Here is a 16,027-nt window from a genome sequence, read left to right as displayed (position 1 = left end):
TAAATGTGAACTAGGAGCTTAAGTTTAAGAAATAATAAATTTGTACATATATTTGTAACAATCACACACTAACGAATAGAAAAGGGGGGGGGGGGTATTATGATATTCCGTATAAATGATTTTTCAGAATTGCCACAGACCCTTTAATGGTTGAAGTAATTATTTTTGGAATGATGTCATGGATTCCAAATGTTTTGATAGTGTTTACAGTTGATCGTGGGATGGTGCCCCTCGCTCCGATCATTAAACCATGTACTTCCCAGGTGCCTTCCATCTGATATTTTTCTCGAAAATACGGAATAGTAGGCTCATAAATTCGTTGTTTTTCTTTGTTGACCTCGGATGGTTGGGTCTGGCTCATCTCAAATCTAACAGTTGGGTCCAGTATAAAGCCTTTACTATTAGTCTTGTCTAGAGCCACGATGTCCGCTCTTCTAATTCCGCCGCCTTCAGACAATTTACTACAATATTTACGACGTTTCTTCCCTTGCATCACAATTCATCAACTTCCAGCTTAAGAGAAAGGAACAGAGAAGCTTCTCAGCAGGTCTGTTAAGGCAGTGTTTAAATAATCAACTCATCATGTATCAGTTTCCTGAAGTTTAAAACTTATGCAGGTGTATATTGGAGGAGGCAAGACCTGTTCCATGACCTTATCATGTGCGTGGCTATGACTCCGATATCGTACTACAAGTCTGCAACATCAAAGCCGACTCTTTTAGACATTGAATTGACCATTTTTCCATCATTTCTCGTTATGTCATTCACTATAAGGAAAGAACGAGAAAGAAAGCACTTTGGACTTACTGCCCGACTTGGTCAGCGCAGCGCAGAGGATAAAATCGCGATTTAATGGGTACCTATGATTATCATGGATTACTGTAATTGTACAGGTCAGATCTTTTAAATGTACAGGTCAAGTCTAAAAGAATTAAACAACTTTACGTATTTATTATGAATAAACTATTTAAGTGTTCTGCTCGTTCTGCTATGAATATTTAGTCTAGAACAGCGCTCCGAGCGGCGGAATTGGCATTACGAGGGAACCACTTCAGACTCGTATTTCAAGCGCTATGCGCCAGCTTGTATAATCTCGTAAGCAACGCTTATCACTCACCATTAGCCACTAGGCAATATAGCGCGCGCTAAGTACGAATAAAACTATGACAGTTGTGCAGTTTATTGATTTCTTGTACTTTCTCCTGTCTTTAATAATTTATTCATAATAAATACGTAAAATCGTTTTTTTTTTCTTTTAGATTTCCCTGAATTAAGCGGTAATATTAACATTTCGATTACAAAAGCAATTATGTGGTTGATGTGACTGCCATCTACTGCAATCTTTCACAACTTTTTCAATGGCGGATAGAGTGCAGCACTATAGTTACAACATTCAGTATACCAACATCTTTTATCAAAGATTGAATCTTGCGAGTAAATATGCAGTGATACTGAAATTAAATATTAGCCTAATATAACTTTTAATTGTGAGAAATCAATAAAGTAATGTAAAATCCAAGGTCATGTATGTAAAAATATTTTCAAACGTACAATGAATATTTCATGAAAATTTGTCGTTCATATGTTGGTCATAAATTTACGCGCGAACTGTGACAAACTGTGACAAACTGTCTGCTTTATGCAAGTCTGTTCAAGTACAAGGAACTCAAGGAAGTGTCCAAAATTGTGGAAGTGATATTGATGTTCCAGAATGTCAGAAAGTAGTGTAAAGACCCTTAATGGTTTAGGTAAGAAACTATTATTGTTATTTTTCCGTTATTATCTTATTTTAGTTCTAGTATTTAAACAACGTTATGTCTCTTTGTATATATTTTCACGATGCAAAAGAACTATAGGATTGAATTTTTATTTTAAGATGATCCTGTTATAAAAATCAAGGATGATTTTGATGACAGTACATCTTATCCTCTTATAACGAGAGAGATGGAAGAAGTGGAAGAAGAACTTCAAGCAAAAACTGCTGAGGAAGAAGAGAAGCGTAGGGAGGAATTGGAAGTAAGATAATGCTGTAATTTTGTTTTCTTTTGTTTAGTAGGCCTACATAAAACTCATCCGTACATTCCCATAGGTTACTACAATATTTTATTATTAAATAAACTATGATATTGAATTTTGTACGACATTCAATTGTTATTTAGGCCTATTTAATTGACTGAGGTGAGCATATTTTTTTTTTACTTATATGTCATCAATAAGAAACCCATTTAAAGGAACTATTAATAGCATATAGAATATGAACATAATTGATAAAATGGTGGGTTTGTATTTAGTTCTCTCGTATTTTTGGTCCAGGGGAATTACTCGTCTTTTACGAAAATAGGCCTACCACCGTGGCTGACCCGAATAGCACCATAAGTAATAAACTTAATCGTCACAAAAATAATCCCTTATAAATTAGGCCATTTTCACTTCCAGAATCGCCTTAACTTTTTGTGTGCTAATTTCGAGAACTTTACAAGTGCTTCCATATTTATTTTCGGGAGAGGGGAACCTTTGGAAAGTATAATGTGTTGTATTAAAAGTAGGCCTTATTTTTTTCAGGATCATTACACAACAATTTTAAAGCATAAAGTCCCCAATATGGTCGTGTGTAGACCACTTATTTCATGAGCAGGACGTAGTCATGTTCAGAGGGATGTCTAAATATTGCTGATTCTGACTGACGTTCTGGGATTTTGATGAAACTTGCTATGTCAAGTGACTTTACATAATTCAAATCGTAAGAAAAAAATTTGTTTCCTGCGTTCAAAAGTATTGAATATTAATTTTTACATTTGTCATCAAAAATTGCCGCGTCCTGAAGGAGTTAAATTATCGTTTTCCCCAAAACCAGATGAGCTACAGATCTCGACAATGCCTCATTTTTAAAGCTCCTTCAATAGGCATTAATTTTACTTGAAATTATATAGTTGAACCGTTAAAAGTGTTATAATTTAAATAGATTATGTACCTATGACAGACTGGTCCCTTTTCGACACCGGTGTGGTGTCATCTTCAGTGTCCCTTGAACTACTGCTGTTCCAGCTGATCTTGATTTCCGGCATTTGAGCTCGTCAGTTTAATTTTATGTATAATATGACAGGGGTTACAACATATAATTTTTTTCTTAAACACCAGTATTTTAAAGTTAAATCTTATCAGGAAATGGTATTTTTTTTTAAATTTTGTTCATTTATTCATTCATTCATTCATTCGGTGTTCTGCCCAAGGGCAGGTCTTTCACTGCAAACCTGGCTTTCCCCAATCTTTCTTATTTTCTGCCTTCATCTTTGTCTCCTCATATGTCAGAAATATTATGGACAGTAAAAAATTGATCATAAGGGAATAGGTGTTTAAGAGTTAATTCATTAAAAAAAGTGAATCTTGAAAAAAATTACTTTAACTTCATATATTATCACAGTCTAGTATATACAGTCACGAAGCTCAGTAAGTAGGGAATATGCGTCCATAGATAGTTGCTTCCCACTAGGATCCCTACTATCGCCTCATCATCGACAATGCGAAAGAGTAATGGCACAGTCTGTTGTTCCTAGTACCCTCAGGAACTCAAGTTTCGTGACTGTATATACTAGACTATGCTATTATCTTACATCTCCCAAAGTTTCATTTTGGGATCATAATGGATTAGGTAATACAAGGAGTATAAGTTTCACATGTAAGGAGAAATAGCCAGCATATCTGATCTAACCTTTGTCAAAAGTGTAGCGTTAGACAAATCTAGCTGGCTTATTAGCAATGATATTGTTCATGGGTGATTCTATGGTTAACGACATTTTAGAAATAATCGAATGATTGTATTTCAGCGAATATTTAAGCAGGTGAAATGAAAGAATGCCTGGTGCAATGAAGGTGAAGCTCCTAAGATATGTTGTATAGTTTTTCCAAATTAATTAAGACTGGAAAACAATTAAACCTTGTATTACTGTCAGGACTCAGAAAATGGCTATTTTAAAACACTGTGAGATATAATTGTGAATTTTGTTAAAATAATGGATGGAGACATTTTTCCTCCGAAAATCAAATGTTCAACCTATAGAGCAGTGGTTCTCAACGGGTGTGCCATGAGATTAGCTAGGTTTGTCGCGAAAATTCTGAAACTTTGTGATATTGTAGGTAAAAATAATCAGAATAATTTCATTCAACATTTATTTTAAAAAAGAACAGGAGAATAATATTCAAGTAGATACGGTACTTAAACTTATTTTACAGGAAATTTATTGGCTTACGCCTCACAACAAAAGTACTTGAGCTTGTTGCTTCTTACACAAAAGTTCAATTTGTGGTGGAATTGAAGACAAACAAACACGCATTTCTTGTTCAACTCAGGGAAGTCTCTTGCACTTCTTGTTTTTTTGTGTTTGTTAGTGTCTTAAACCCAACCCATTTTGTTCCAAGATGGTAGATTTGAAATTAGACTTATACACATCTGCTCCGATTGACGTTGGTAATTCAATACATGAAAAGAATTGCTTAATAATAATCGAATCCTCATCAAAAAATCTGATGTAACTCAGTAAATGACATTTCATAATTGTATCAGTTGATTTATCGAGCTGTACTGAAAATACTCGACCGTCGCTTAGCTTTTCATGTATATGGCACTGGATATATGAAGACATGTCATCAATCCTCCAGGAAATAGTATCGTTTGACAATGGAACCAAGGATATTTCCTTCTCTGCTCCATCACCTAACATTGATTTCACTATTTCCTTGCAGGCAGGTAAAATTACGTCCTCTGCGATAGTGTGGGGCTGTATTTTTTTTCACTATTATTTCTGAAACTCTATAATAACTGGGTACGTGTGCTTTTTCAGAAATAGTTTCTCTCCATACCATAGCTTTTCCTTGCTTTTCTTCCGATGACAACAATCGGCTAAGATGCATTCTTAGTTCTAATCGTTCCCAGACAAGTTTGGTATTCAAATGTCTTTTCAATTTCATTGTTTAGTTTTTCTCCACACACAACAGATTCTGGTGCAGGACGGTTTTAGGTCCACTGAACGTAAATACAAACTTTCAATAACTATCTTGGTAATTACGGATTGTTCTAGTAGGTCCTACATCCCCCTCTACTGCTTTCACGACACTTGTACTTGGAATTGTTTAGTTCCCATTTTTGTTACTATTAAATTATTGTCACTGACTCATCTTCAATTTTTCTTCTTTTAATAAAAATCTTAACCAGCTGAAGTTAGATTAGCAAAATAATGCAAATAACACACGTGAAACTAAAAATCAATCTCATAATAGGCCTGTATCAGAACACGGACAAAATGGCGTCGTGACTGCAAGCCTACAAACAACTGACTGTTGAAGGCAAGCTATGAGGGCACTATACTTGTTTTTTTGAAAGATGGGACATGACAGTTAAGCAGCCGAGCTTGGAACTACAGTACCATGTTGCCAACGTGGACTACCAGCTTCCAGCTGATGGAAGCTAGCAATTGTCGTTAAGATGGCTGATGTTGAAACATTCATTGACAATTGACGCGAAGGTAAGAAAACAATACAAAAATCGACAGAGAATCAAAGACGAAATGTACCAATGCTAACATTGTGTGCACAATAAATGTTTCCAAGAGAGCTATTAAACACTCGCCATGTGGGACCTGTAAATTTGGCAACTCAACTGTTGTTACCATAGCAACAGGCCTACCACGCTATGTGATATTCAGTTCTTTTTTCCGATCGCAACGCTCCTGTCATGTCCCATCTTTCAAAAAAACAAGTATAGTCTGAAACTCTTGCAATGTTGTCAACTCGCACGTTAGTGTGCCGTGGGAACTCACTATATAGATTAGTGTGTCGTGAACAAAAAAAAAAAAAAGTTTGAAAACCACTGCAATAGAGTCTTGGTCAGTAAAACTTTGTATCAGCTGTCTATGTTGGACAGTAAATTTTAAAATTTTGTTACTGTTGGGACAGGATATATTGTGGTTGGAACAGGTCTGTAGGAATTGGCATTTTAAGTAATGTTACTGATACTCATAATTGATAAAATACTGAAATAATAAGTTATTTAACATAATTACACATACCTTCACAGATAATTATGTAAAATACAAACCACAAAGTTCCCTGTAAACACTAATTATGCCTATATACTACAGACATGGAAAAATTATTAGACTAAAGTGATTACATGTGCAAAATCACTGTACAGTATTTATTGGCAGAAATAATGAACAAAAATGTATTTTACACAGAAATAATGAACAGGAAACTGGTTCTGGATGTTACTAATATTTTGTGAACATTCCCTTATTCTTTATTAACATATTGATTTTGTCAGGGATGCTGGAAACCAAAGTTTGACACTTTCTTTGAATATCAGCATCATTTAGCCAGATATAAGGTAGTGCTTCAATAAGTCCATGTTTTGTTGTAAGCTTTTTTTGTTCAGTTTCCTCTTCAATATAGACCACAGATATTCAATTTGGTTCATATCCGGTCTTTTTGCAGGCCATGGGAGAGCAGACTGTTTGACATCTTCTGCAGTATATAATTAAAACACAAATAGTACACAGACAGACAAAATATATGCAACCTTTGAAAAAATATATCAGAAGATGTGAAGAATCATATTTACAGCAATAGAGACCCTGTGAATTATACTGATAGTTGATATGACGAATTATATTATGTTTCCAAGAAAATCGTTTTAGTCTAATAATTTGTCCACGTCTGTACTTCACAATTAAATTAAATAAAAAAATAATGTTCTTTAATGAACAAGGAACAAAAATATATCAGATGAAAATGAAAATTAGTCTCTTATCAGAAACACACACAAACAAAACAACTTTTTTTTTTTAAGAACACACAAAATTTAGTACTAAGCACAATTACATTAAATTGAGATCATCAAGCCATTGTATTTCTATGCTGAAAGTGCCAGCATCACATTGAAAGGCAAAAAAAAAAAAACACTTGAGATAAAATCATTGAACAGAATTCTATTAAAGTAAAGTGACCTTCACTATTAACCATCACAGATGGTTGAACAAATCGCACTACAACAGACTTGGGCTCAAATGATTCGTCCACATTTTCTGGCCAAATCCACTTGTCTTTACCACTAGGATGCATAAATTTCAAGTATAAATTATTGTAAATTTCATTAATGACTTCCTCATAGTAATGTTTTTCTTTCCATCGCTTTTTAAAGAAACGAGTACAAAGTCTGCTATTTTTGTGTTTGATACTACTGACTCATCAGTGCAGTTTTAGGTGTAATAGATAGACTATTGATCAGATTTTTTGTATTCGACAGATATTGGAGGAAAAAATGGGAGTATAAGGGTACAGTACATCAGTTATTCATAGATTTCAAAAAGGCATATGCCTGTGTTAAGGGAGAAGTTTTATATAATATTCTTATTGAATTCGGTATTCCGAAGAAACTAGTTCGATTAATTAAAATGTGTCTCAGTGAAACTTACAGCACAGTCTGTATAGGTCAGTTTCTATCTGGTGCTTTTCCAATTCACTGCAGGCTAAAGCAAGGAGACGCACTCTCACCTTTACTTTTTAACTTCACTCTAGAGTATGCCATTAGGAAAGTTCAGGATAACACAGATGGTTTGGAATTGAATGGTTTACATCAGCTTTTGTCTATGCGAATGACGTGAATATGTTAGGAGAAAATCCACAAACTATTAGGGAAAACACGGAAATTTTACTTGAAGCAAGTAAAGCGATAGATTTGGAAGTAAATCCCGAAAAGACAAAGTATATGATTGTCTCGTGATCAGAATATTGTACGAAATGGAAATATAAAATTTGGAGATTTATCCTTCGAAGAGGTGGAAAAATTCAAATATCTTGGAGCAACAGTAACAGATATAAATGACACTTGGGAGGAAATTAAACGCAGAATAAATATGGAAAATCCCTGTTATTATTTGGTTGAGAAGCTTTTGTCATCTAGTCTGCTGTCAAAAAATCTGAAAGTTAGAATTTATAAAACAGTTATATTACCGGTTGTTCTGTATGATTGTGAAACTTGGACTCTCACTTTGAGAGAGGGACAGAGATTAAGGGTGTTTGAGAATAAGGTTTTTTAGGAAAATATTTGGGGCTAAGAGGGATGAAGTTACAGGAGAAAGTTACACAACGCAGAATTGCACGCATTGTATTCTTCACCTGACATAATTAGATACATTAAATCCAGACTTTGAGATGGGCAGGGCATGTAGCACATATGGGTGAATCCAGAAATGCATATAGTGTGTTAGTTGGGAGACCGGAGGGAAAAAGACCTTTGGAGAAGTCGAGACGTAGATAGGAGGATAATATTAAAATGGATTTGAGGGAGGTGGGATATGATGATAGAGACTGGATTAATCTTGCACAGGATAGGGATCGATGGCAGGCTTATGTGAGGGTGGCAAGGAACCTCTGGGTTCCTTAAAAGCCATTTGTAAGTAAGTAAGATGCTACTGACTGTGAAGTTACTGATCTTGCATATTCTGGTCTTTCTAATGAAGTCAACCCGATTTCCTTTTTGATGGTTAGAGTGCTGATTAGACCAGTGGTAGTAAACCTGCCCAGCCGGTTTATAATGTAAATTTGAATTCCGAAACTTATGCAGCTGACAACATAATTATATGGATATTTTTCACTGTTTCTTTAGCACATGTTACATAACTCTGGAGTGAATTACAAAACATTTTCACTCTTGACCGCAAGCAATACACTGTGTTTTAATTTTCCGCCCACACAATCGACAGCAGCTTTTCCATGGCTTGAAGTGAAAATATTCCATTCCACTGCCAAATCGAATTCCTCTTCAAAGAATAGAAGGTTAGATAAAGTGAACCTATTTTTATACTGTACAGCAGCACCATCAGAAAATATGTTCACAGATCTTGTCTGAGGACTTTGCTCTTTATTTTGAGCAGTATAGCATGCATGAAGATCCATGCAGCTAATTTCCCATGTTGCATCTATCGCTTACAACTGTAAAGTTTAAAGAGATTCTTGGGCGCGCTTCCAAACAGGGGCAGCGGCATTTCTTCAAGAGATTCTTGGGCGCGCTTCCAAACAGGGGCAGCGGCATTTCCTCTAAGGTTAGAGCCCAGTTTAGGTGTGTGTATATTAATCGAAAATTAGGGGCTAGAAAATATTGAGAATATGACTCATGTTTATATGACATTTTTTCCGACTGGGCTCCAACCTTAGGGGAAATGCCGCTGCCCCTGTTCGGAAGCACGCCCGGATTCTTTACCAGGCAGAGAGCTTATTATGCAATGTTTGCTTTTAACAGGAAAAGGAAGAGAATGAACTGAAAGAACAGCGCTATAAAAGATTGATGCATTTGTTAACTCGAAGTCAGTTTTATACTGATTTTATGATAAAGAAGTTGAATGCCCAGAAGGATGAACAACAAAAGAAGTCACGGTAAGAATACTGTACTCCTTAGATCTATTTGTATGCACACACAAAGGGTGTAATGTTCAATATTGTTTATGTTTGTGGTGCATGTTCCTTAGCTTATGTAGGATCTATACAAAGATGGTAGTTTTAAAGACATTATTATGCCAAAATAGTTTGAGCTTATTCATTTCCGAGTATTATACCTCCTGCCACTTATTTCATGAGTAAAGTTCGAGAATCTATAATAATCTGCACAAAGGGCATACTTCTGATATTTTACTTAGTTGTGGAGAGTTTGAAGTTGCTGAGAAGCATTGTGTATATCACAGCCACTTTTTTTTTACATTTAATGTAGAACATAGCATGGTTTTGAGCTCTAGAAACCTGGTGTACTTTTAAGCAGATTTCAGCGATTAAAAAACCCTAATAATTTCAAACCTCTTATGCACAGTAATGAAATCCATAACTTTGCAACATTGGAATTGGTTTGCTGGGTTACATCAACATAGAATAAGCCAAAGAACTCCTTGAAATACTAAAAATTAATGTTTTAAATATGTTATTCCCTGAAATTAAAAATATACCTTTAACTAACTAAAAGATTATTTACACAAATAAATCATGGTTTAATAATAAGTATTTTATCTATAGGTTTTTTTCTGTTTTCGTCTCTTTTATTTGTTAACTCATGCATTGTGTAAAGTATTATTGTTTGTTTGCTAACATTAAACCCAATGCTCCTAGTCTCTCTCTCTCTCTCTCTCTCTCTCTCTCTCTCTCTCCCTCTCCCCCTTTCTTCCCCTCTCTCTGTCTAACTAGCTACCTAACTGTCTGCTTCCCATTCTATCTGCCTATTTGTCTGTGCCTCTCTCTATCTACATTGAGGTAAAAATCACTCATAACAAGAAGCGAATTATCTCAGAAATGGAGTAATGCAAAAAAATATTAATATTGACACCTACTCCTTACACACAGTAAATGGAATATAACAAATATGAGTAATAATGCAAAAAAGTATTAATATTGACACCTACTCCTTACACACAGTAAATGAATAGAACAAATATGAGTAATACTGCAAAAAAGTATTAATATTGACACCTACTCCTTACACACAGTAAATGGAATATAACAAATATGAGTAATAATGCAAAAAAGTATTAATATTGACACCTACTCCTAACATACAGTAAATGAATATAACAAATATGAGTAATAATGCAAAAAAGTATTAATATTGACACCTACTCCTTACACACAGTAAATGAATATAACAAATATGAGTAATAATGCAAAAAAGTATTAATATTGACACCTACTCCTTACACACAGTAAATGAATATAACAAATATGAGTAATACCCTAATGCAAAAAAGTATTAATATTGACACCTACTCCTTACACACAGTAAATGGAATATAACAAATATGAGTAATAATGCAAAAAAGTATTAATATTGACACCTACTCCTTACACACAGTAAATGGAATATAACAAATATGAGTTATAATTTAAATATCACTAATGATAATATTAAACTTTTTAATAACTGCAAATCTAGTCTTTCAGTTGAGACGGTGTCGGGTGGAGTTCCCGGGTAGCTCAGTTGGTAGAGCGCTGGTACGTTCAACCAGAGGTCCCGGGATCGATACCCGGCCCCGGAACAATTTTTCCCTTGAAATTATTCAAATTTGCTTTACAGGGAGCTTCACCTGAAAGACTAGATTTGCATAATATATACGTCACTGTGTACGTTAACAGAAAACCACAATTCCAAGTCACACAGAGATTGTGTGCATTCGATGTGGGTCTCTGGCGTTTCGTCAGCCCACGCAAGTTGTGGGGATATAAAGGGAAAAGTTGAGACGGTGTCGGGTGGAGTTCCCGGGTAGCTCAGTTGGTAGAGCGCTGGTACGTTCAACCAGAGGTCCCGGGATCTATACCCGGCCCCGGAACAATTTTTCCCTTGAAATTATTTTTAATAACTTTTATAACTCTCTAACATTATTTAACATAGACATGTAATGATAAAGTTCTCATTCTCCTTTGGAAGTGCATGATCTTAAACTGATTTCCTTCCTTCATAAGTTGGGATTCGAACCACAGCTCTTGTGATATCGGTCTGTCTCATATTACGAACATCATAATTTTATATTACATTGCTTTGTGTATAATAATTTCCTATTGTGATTTTCTTCTAGTAATTTTTAATTTTCATCATTACAGCTCTCGTCATCCTAAAGGTCAAACATCAAAGGGGGAAAGCAGTGGTGGAGGAAAAAGTCTTCGTGAAAGAAACGAGAATCCTTCATCGCAATCATCAAGTGACAGCTCACCTATTAGAAAATATGCTCCCAAATCGAGAGGTGTGGAAAATACTGCACGAGCCAAAAGAAAGCGAAATACTTACAAAATATCAGAGATTATTGATAAAGAGGTACGGTATGATATTGTGTTATGAAAGTGGAGTGAAATGCGGAAGAACTATTTTAAAATAGTTACAAGGTAATGCTTTATGTTTCATTTTGACATATAATATGTAAGGATACTTGAATTCTAAATTATGTACTGTCTACACATTGAATTTCTGAAAATACTGGCCATTGTCATGCAGATTTATATCTTTTCTCAAGTCATTATGAAGGATCCTGTAACTACAAAAAACTTTTTAGTTTGAAGATGGACTTTTGAACTTAGGCTTCATAATTATATTTAACTAATTTATTTGGAATGAGAAACACAAATATTGTTCATTCTCACCCTTACAGAATGGTATTCACCAAACATTTTATGTTCTTATAATGTGACAGATACTGGTGCTTCTCATATACAGTACGATTATTTAGTCCTGACAGTCGCCGGCGATGTGCGCCTGGGTCAAGCAAGTCCATTAAGTTATGCCAAGGGATGTTCAGGTTAGTCTGTCACCTGCAGAGCAATAGGATGTCACGCATGTGGTGTAGAGTTACATTTCCAGTACAGTTAAACTGTACTGCATTCCTTTACCAACTGCTCGCCCTTATCTCTACTCCGGAACTCTCCCCACTACTCCTATTATTTCCCCTCTTTCGTGTCGCTGAGCTGTCAAGACTAAATAATCTGTCTGTACCTTGACAAATTGGGAAGAAGAAAAATTAAGTGTTCCAAAAATTCTGAAAAAATTATGATTCATTCGTTTAGTGTTCTGCCCAAGGGCAGATCCTTCACTGCAAACCCAGCTTCCTCCAATCTTCCCTATTTTCTGCCTTCCTCTTTGTCTTCTCATATGATCCCTATATCTTAATGTCGTCTATCAACTGATATCTTCTTCTGCTCCAAACTCTTCTCCCGTTCACCATCCTTTCCAGTGCATCCTTCAGTAGGCAGTTTTTTCTCAGCCAGTGACCCAACCAATTTCTGTTCTTCTTCCTGGTCAGTTTCAGCATCATTCTTTCTTCACTCACTCTTTCCAACATAGCTTCATTTCTTATTCTATTTGTCCACTTCACACATTGCATTCTTCTTCATATCCACATTTCAAATGCTTCTATTCGCTTCTCTTCACTTCGTCGTAAAGTCCATGTTTCTGCCCCATTCAATACCACACTCCATACAAAGCACTTCACTAGTCTCTTCCTTAGTTCTTTTTCCAGAGGTCCGAAGAAGATGCTCCTTTTTGTATTAAACGCTTCCTTGGCCATTGCTATCCTCCTTTTGACTTCCTGGCAGCAGCTCATAGTACATTCCAAGTATTTGAAGCTGTCCACTTGGTCTACTGCCTCATTTAGAATTCGCAAGTTTATCTTCTGTATTTTAAAAACTATCAATAGATTAGTATTTCATCCAATTGAACATATTGTATTGAGCAGAAAACTTTATTATTAAATATGGATGAAAATAAAAGATTAAAAATTGTAATGGAAATAAGAATTTCAGGACAGTAATTGATGGGCCAGGGCAATGATCTTACCTTTTATAATACATGACGAATAAAGTAATATATTTTTGTTTTTAATATAATTGGCTCTAACTCTGATACAACTAACTATATATGGTGTAACCTTGGGTGTGAGAGGTCAGCACCTTAACCTGTAAACCACGTGGTGGGATGACTTCTCTGTAGTAATTCACTGTATTCACTACTGTAGTCATAATGAGCTCTCATTGTTATTAGTTTACATTTAAACACATACCTATAGCAGATCAGTCATTGTCCTATTTGTTCATTGCCAAGGTAATGATACCCAGCTAAATGACAACTCAGTAGTTAAGTTGGCAGAATTTTAATATCCATGATAATGACAGTTTAAAAATATACTCACCATATCTTTTCAATTGATAAAGGAAATAGCATATTCAACAATCATTTCATTTTTTTTTTTTTTTTCCTCATTTATTATATTCCATAGATCTTACATTAGCAATGAAGCTTTAAGATTTGTAACAAGTCAAAATTTTACAAGATGACAATTACAATTTTTACAATTTTCTACAGTTTTTTACAATATTTTGGCGAGATGTAGTGAGATGAGGTGAGGCCCGAGGATTCGCCAAAAGATTACCTGGCATTTGCCTTATGGTTGGAGAACACTTCGGAAAAACTTAACCAAGTAATCAGATCAAAGGGGGTGAAATGAAGTGAGGCCGAGGACTCTCCATAGACCATCCAGCATCAATCCCACGGCTGAGAAAAACCTCGGAAGAAACCAATCAATCAGACCAAATGGGGGATCCAACCAAGCCCGAGCATAGCCCCAGATCAGCAGACCAGCGAGTCTGCCGACTGAGCTACATCGATGGCTCTACTAAAAATATACAATACGTAGCCAATCAGATTATTAAATTTACAAACGCAAACGATTATTGATCAGTTGAGCTATAAAATATAATACATAGCAAGTAAGTTAATTCAATTTAAAGGCATAAACAATTCAATCAGTTGAAATATACAGAAATTGGTAATACATATGATGCAAATTACTTCAAATTACAAACACAAACAATTCACCAATAGAGCTATACAGATTACTATTCAATTTAAAGCATATATAATTCATCAGCAAACTATACAAACATATACAATATAAAGTAAACAGATTAATTCAGTTTACAAGCATACTTTCGTTAAGCTATACAAATTTGTACAATTCATATCAAGTAGATTAATTCAATTTATAATCATAATCAATTCATCACAAATTATGTGTTCATAACAATGCTTTCACAACTTTTCATGCTGGTTTTTTTTTTTTTCTGATGAGGAAATTAACTAACCTCATCTACTATCTATGAGTCTTCTAAAGGACTAAATCAAGTATGCCAAGAAAGTGATACAATTTCCAAATAACAAACATAAATTATCCCTCAAATGAAATGTGGAAGAACTAAATTCGATTATTCATAACAAGTAAGTTTTTAAAACTCGCTTAGTATTTTAAACACAAATTCAAGCTGAATTCCTGTCCCATGTAACTGTAGGTTGTGGTACAGTTTTCGAGAACATGGTTTGGAACATGCCAAGACAATGATTTTCACAGACTTCAAAATAATTTATTTCAAACTTTTCACATGTATAGACAACTTCTGATGAAATATCAATGAGTAATCTTATACAAACATTTATAACATAGAAAAAAATACTAATGCTAAAAAATATTGAGCAGGGACTAAAAGTGTCATGTTTCTGAGATTTACCCATATCCAGGGGCGTATTTTGCGGGCTACCGGGGCTACCGGCGGTAGCCCAAGGAAATTACAAAAGAAAAAGTTTATAATATAACATAATGTAATAATTTTGTATTATTAGTTTTACCATAGTAATTAAAATTAAAGTAATTGTTAGATATATTTTGTGTAATAATAGGGTCAGCGGTAGCCCAAACCCTTTAACCAGTATATGCCCCTGCCCATATCAAGTAATGCTAATCTTTGCAGAATAAATTGAAATCACGTTTTAAATGCAAGAGATAGTGCCTAAAGATAGAATTCGGAAAGACACAGTGTGATGGATTATAATGTACTGTGTTGCCTTTCACATGTTTAATTTCTGTACCAACTTCGGCCTGGCCACTGGCATAGCTCATGCAGTAGCATATTTCCCTGCTGATCCAGAGCTGTGCTTGGGAGTGGGTTCGATTCCAGCTTGCCTGGTTGAATTTTTTCCGAGGATATCCCTAACTGTAAGGCAAATGTCAGGTAATTCATAGCGAGCCTATCTCACTATCACCAATTCCTTGGCTCTACATATTGTAAGTTGGTCATGGCTAACGGGAAAGACAGGCTTCGTCACGAATCGGAGTCACGTGGTTATAATTGTCTAATCATGACCATCTTGACAATAGTCTAATATAAATACCTGTTCAAAGTTGTAAAAAACAAAGGAATTGCCATGTTAAAGTTGTGCTAAATATGCATATATATATGTTCAATGTTGTCCATAAGAATATGACATCACACTGTAGCCTGTCTTTCTCGTTAGCCATGGTAGTTGGTATAGTGTTGTTAAATAACTGACTAAAAATACACATCAGTTTTTGCATATTTGCTGATTTTGTAGCTCTTACTGACTTAAATATGATAGCAGCATCGTCTGTTGTTGTTGTTGTTATTATTATTATTATTGTTGTTGTTGTTGTTGTTGTTGTTG

The 16,027-nt window shown here is 35.0% G+C and overlaps 1 protein-coding gene across 1 annotated transcript in view; it reads left to right on the top strand.

Annotated features, from left to right (window-relative positions):
* The first annotated feature begins 1,592 nt into the window (after nucleotides 1-1,592).
* Nucleotides 1,593-16,027, top strand: part of LOC138703224 (lymphocyte-specific helicase-like) — a 60,865-nt gene continuing 46,430 nt past the window's right edge. The window contains exons 1-4 of the mRNA XM_069830936.1: nucleotides 1,593-1,748; nucleotides 1,877-2,016; nucleotides 9,293-9,426; nucleotides 11,629-11,839. Of these exons, the coding sequence (XP_069687037.1) occupies nucleotides 1,712-1,748; nucleotides 1,877-2,016; nucleotides 9,293-9,426; nucleotides 11,629-11,839 (522 nt within the window). The 5' untranslated portion in view covers nucleotides 1,593-1,711. The remainder of the gene's footprint in view (nucleotides 1,749-1,876; nucleotides 2,017-9,292; nucleotides 9,427-11,628; nucleotides 11,840-16,027) is intronic.

The sequence above is a fragment of the Periplaneta americana genome, chromosome 7 (assembly GCF_040183065.1).
Source record: "Periplaneta americana isolate PAMFEO1 chromosome 7, P.americana_PAMFEO1_priV1, whole genome shotgun sequence".
Lineage (NCBI taxonomy): Eukaryota > Metazoa > Arthropoda > Insecta > Blattodea > Blattidae > Periplaneta > Periplaneta americana.
This window is presented reverse-complemented; position numbering and strand designations above follow the sequence as displayed.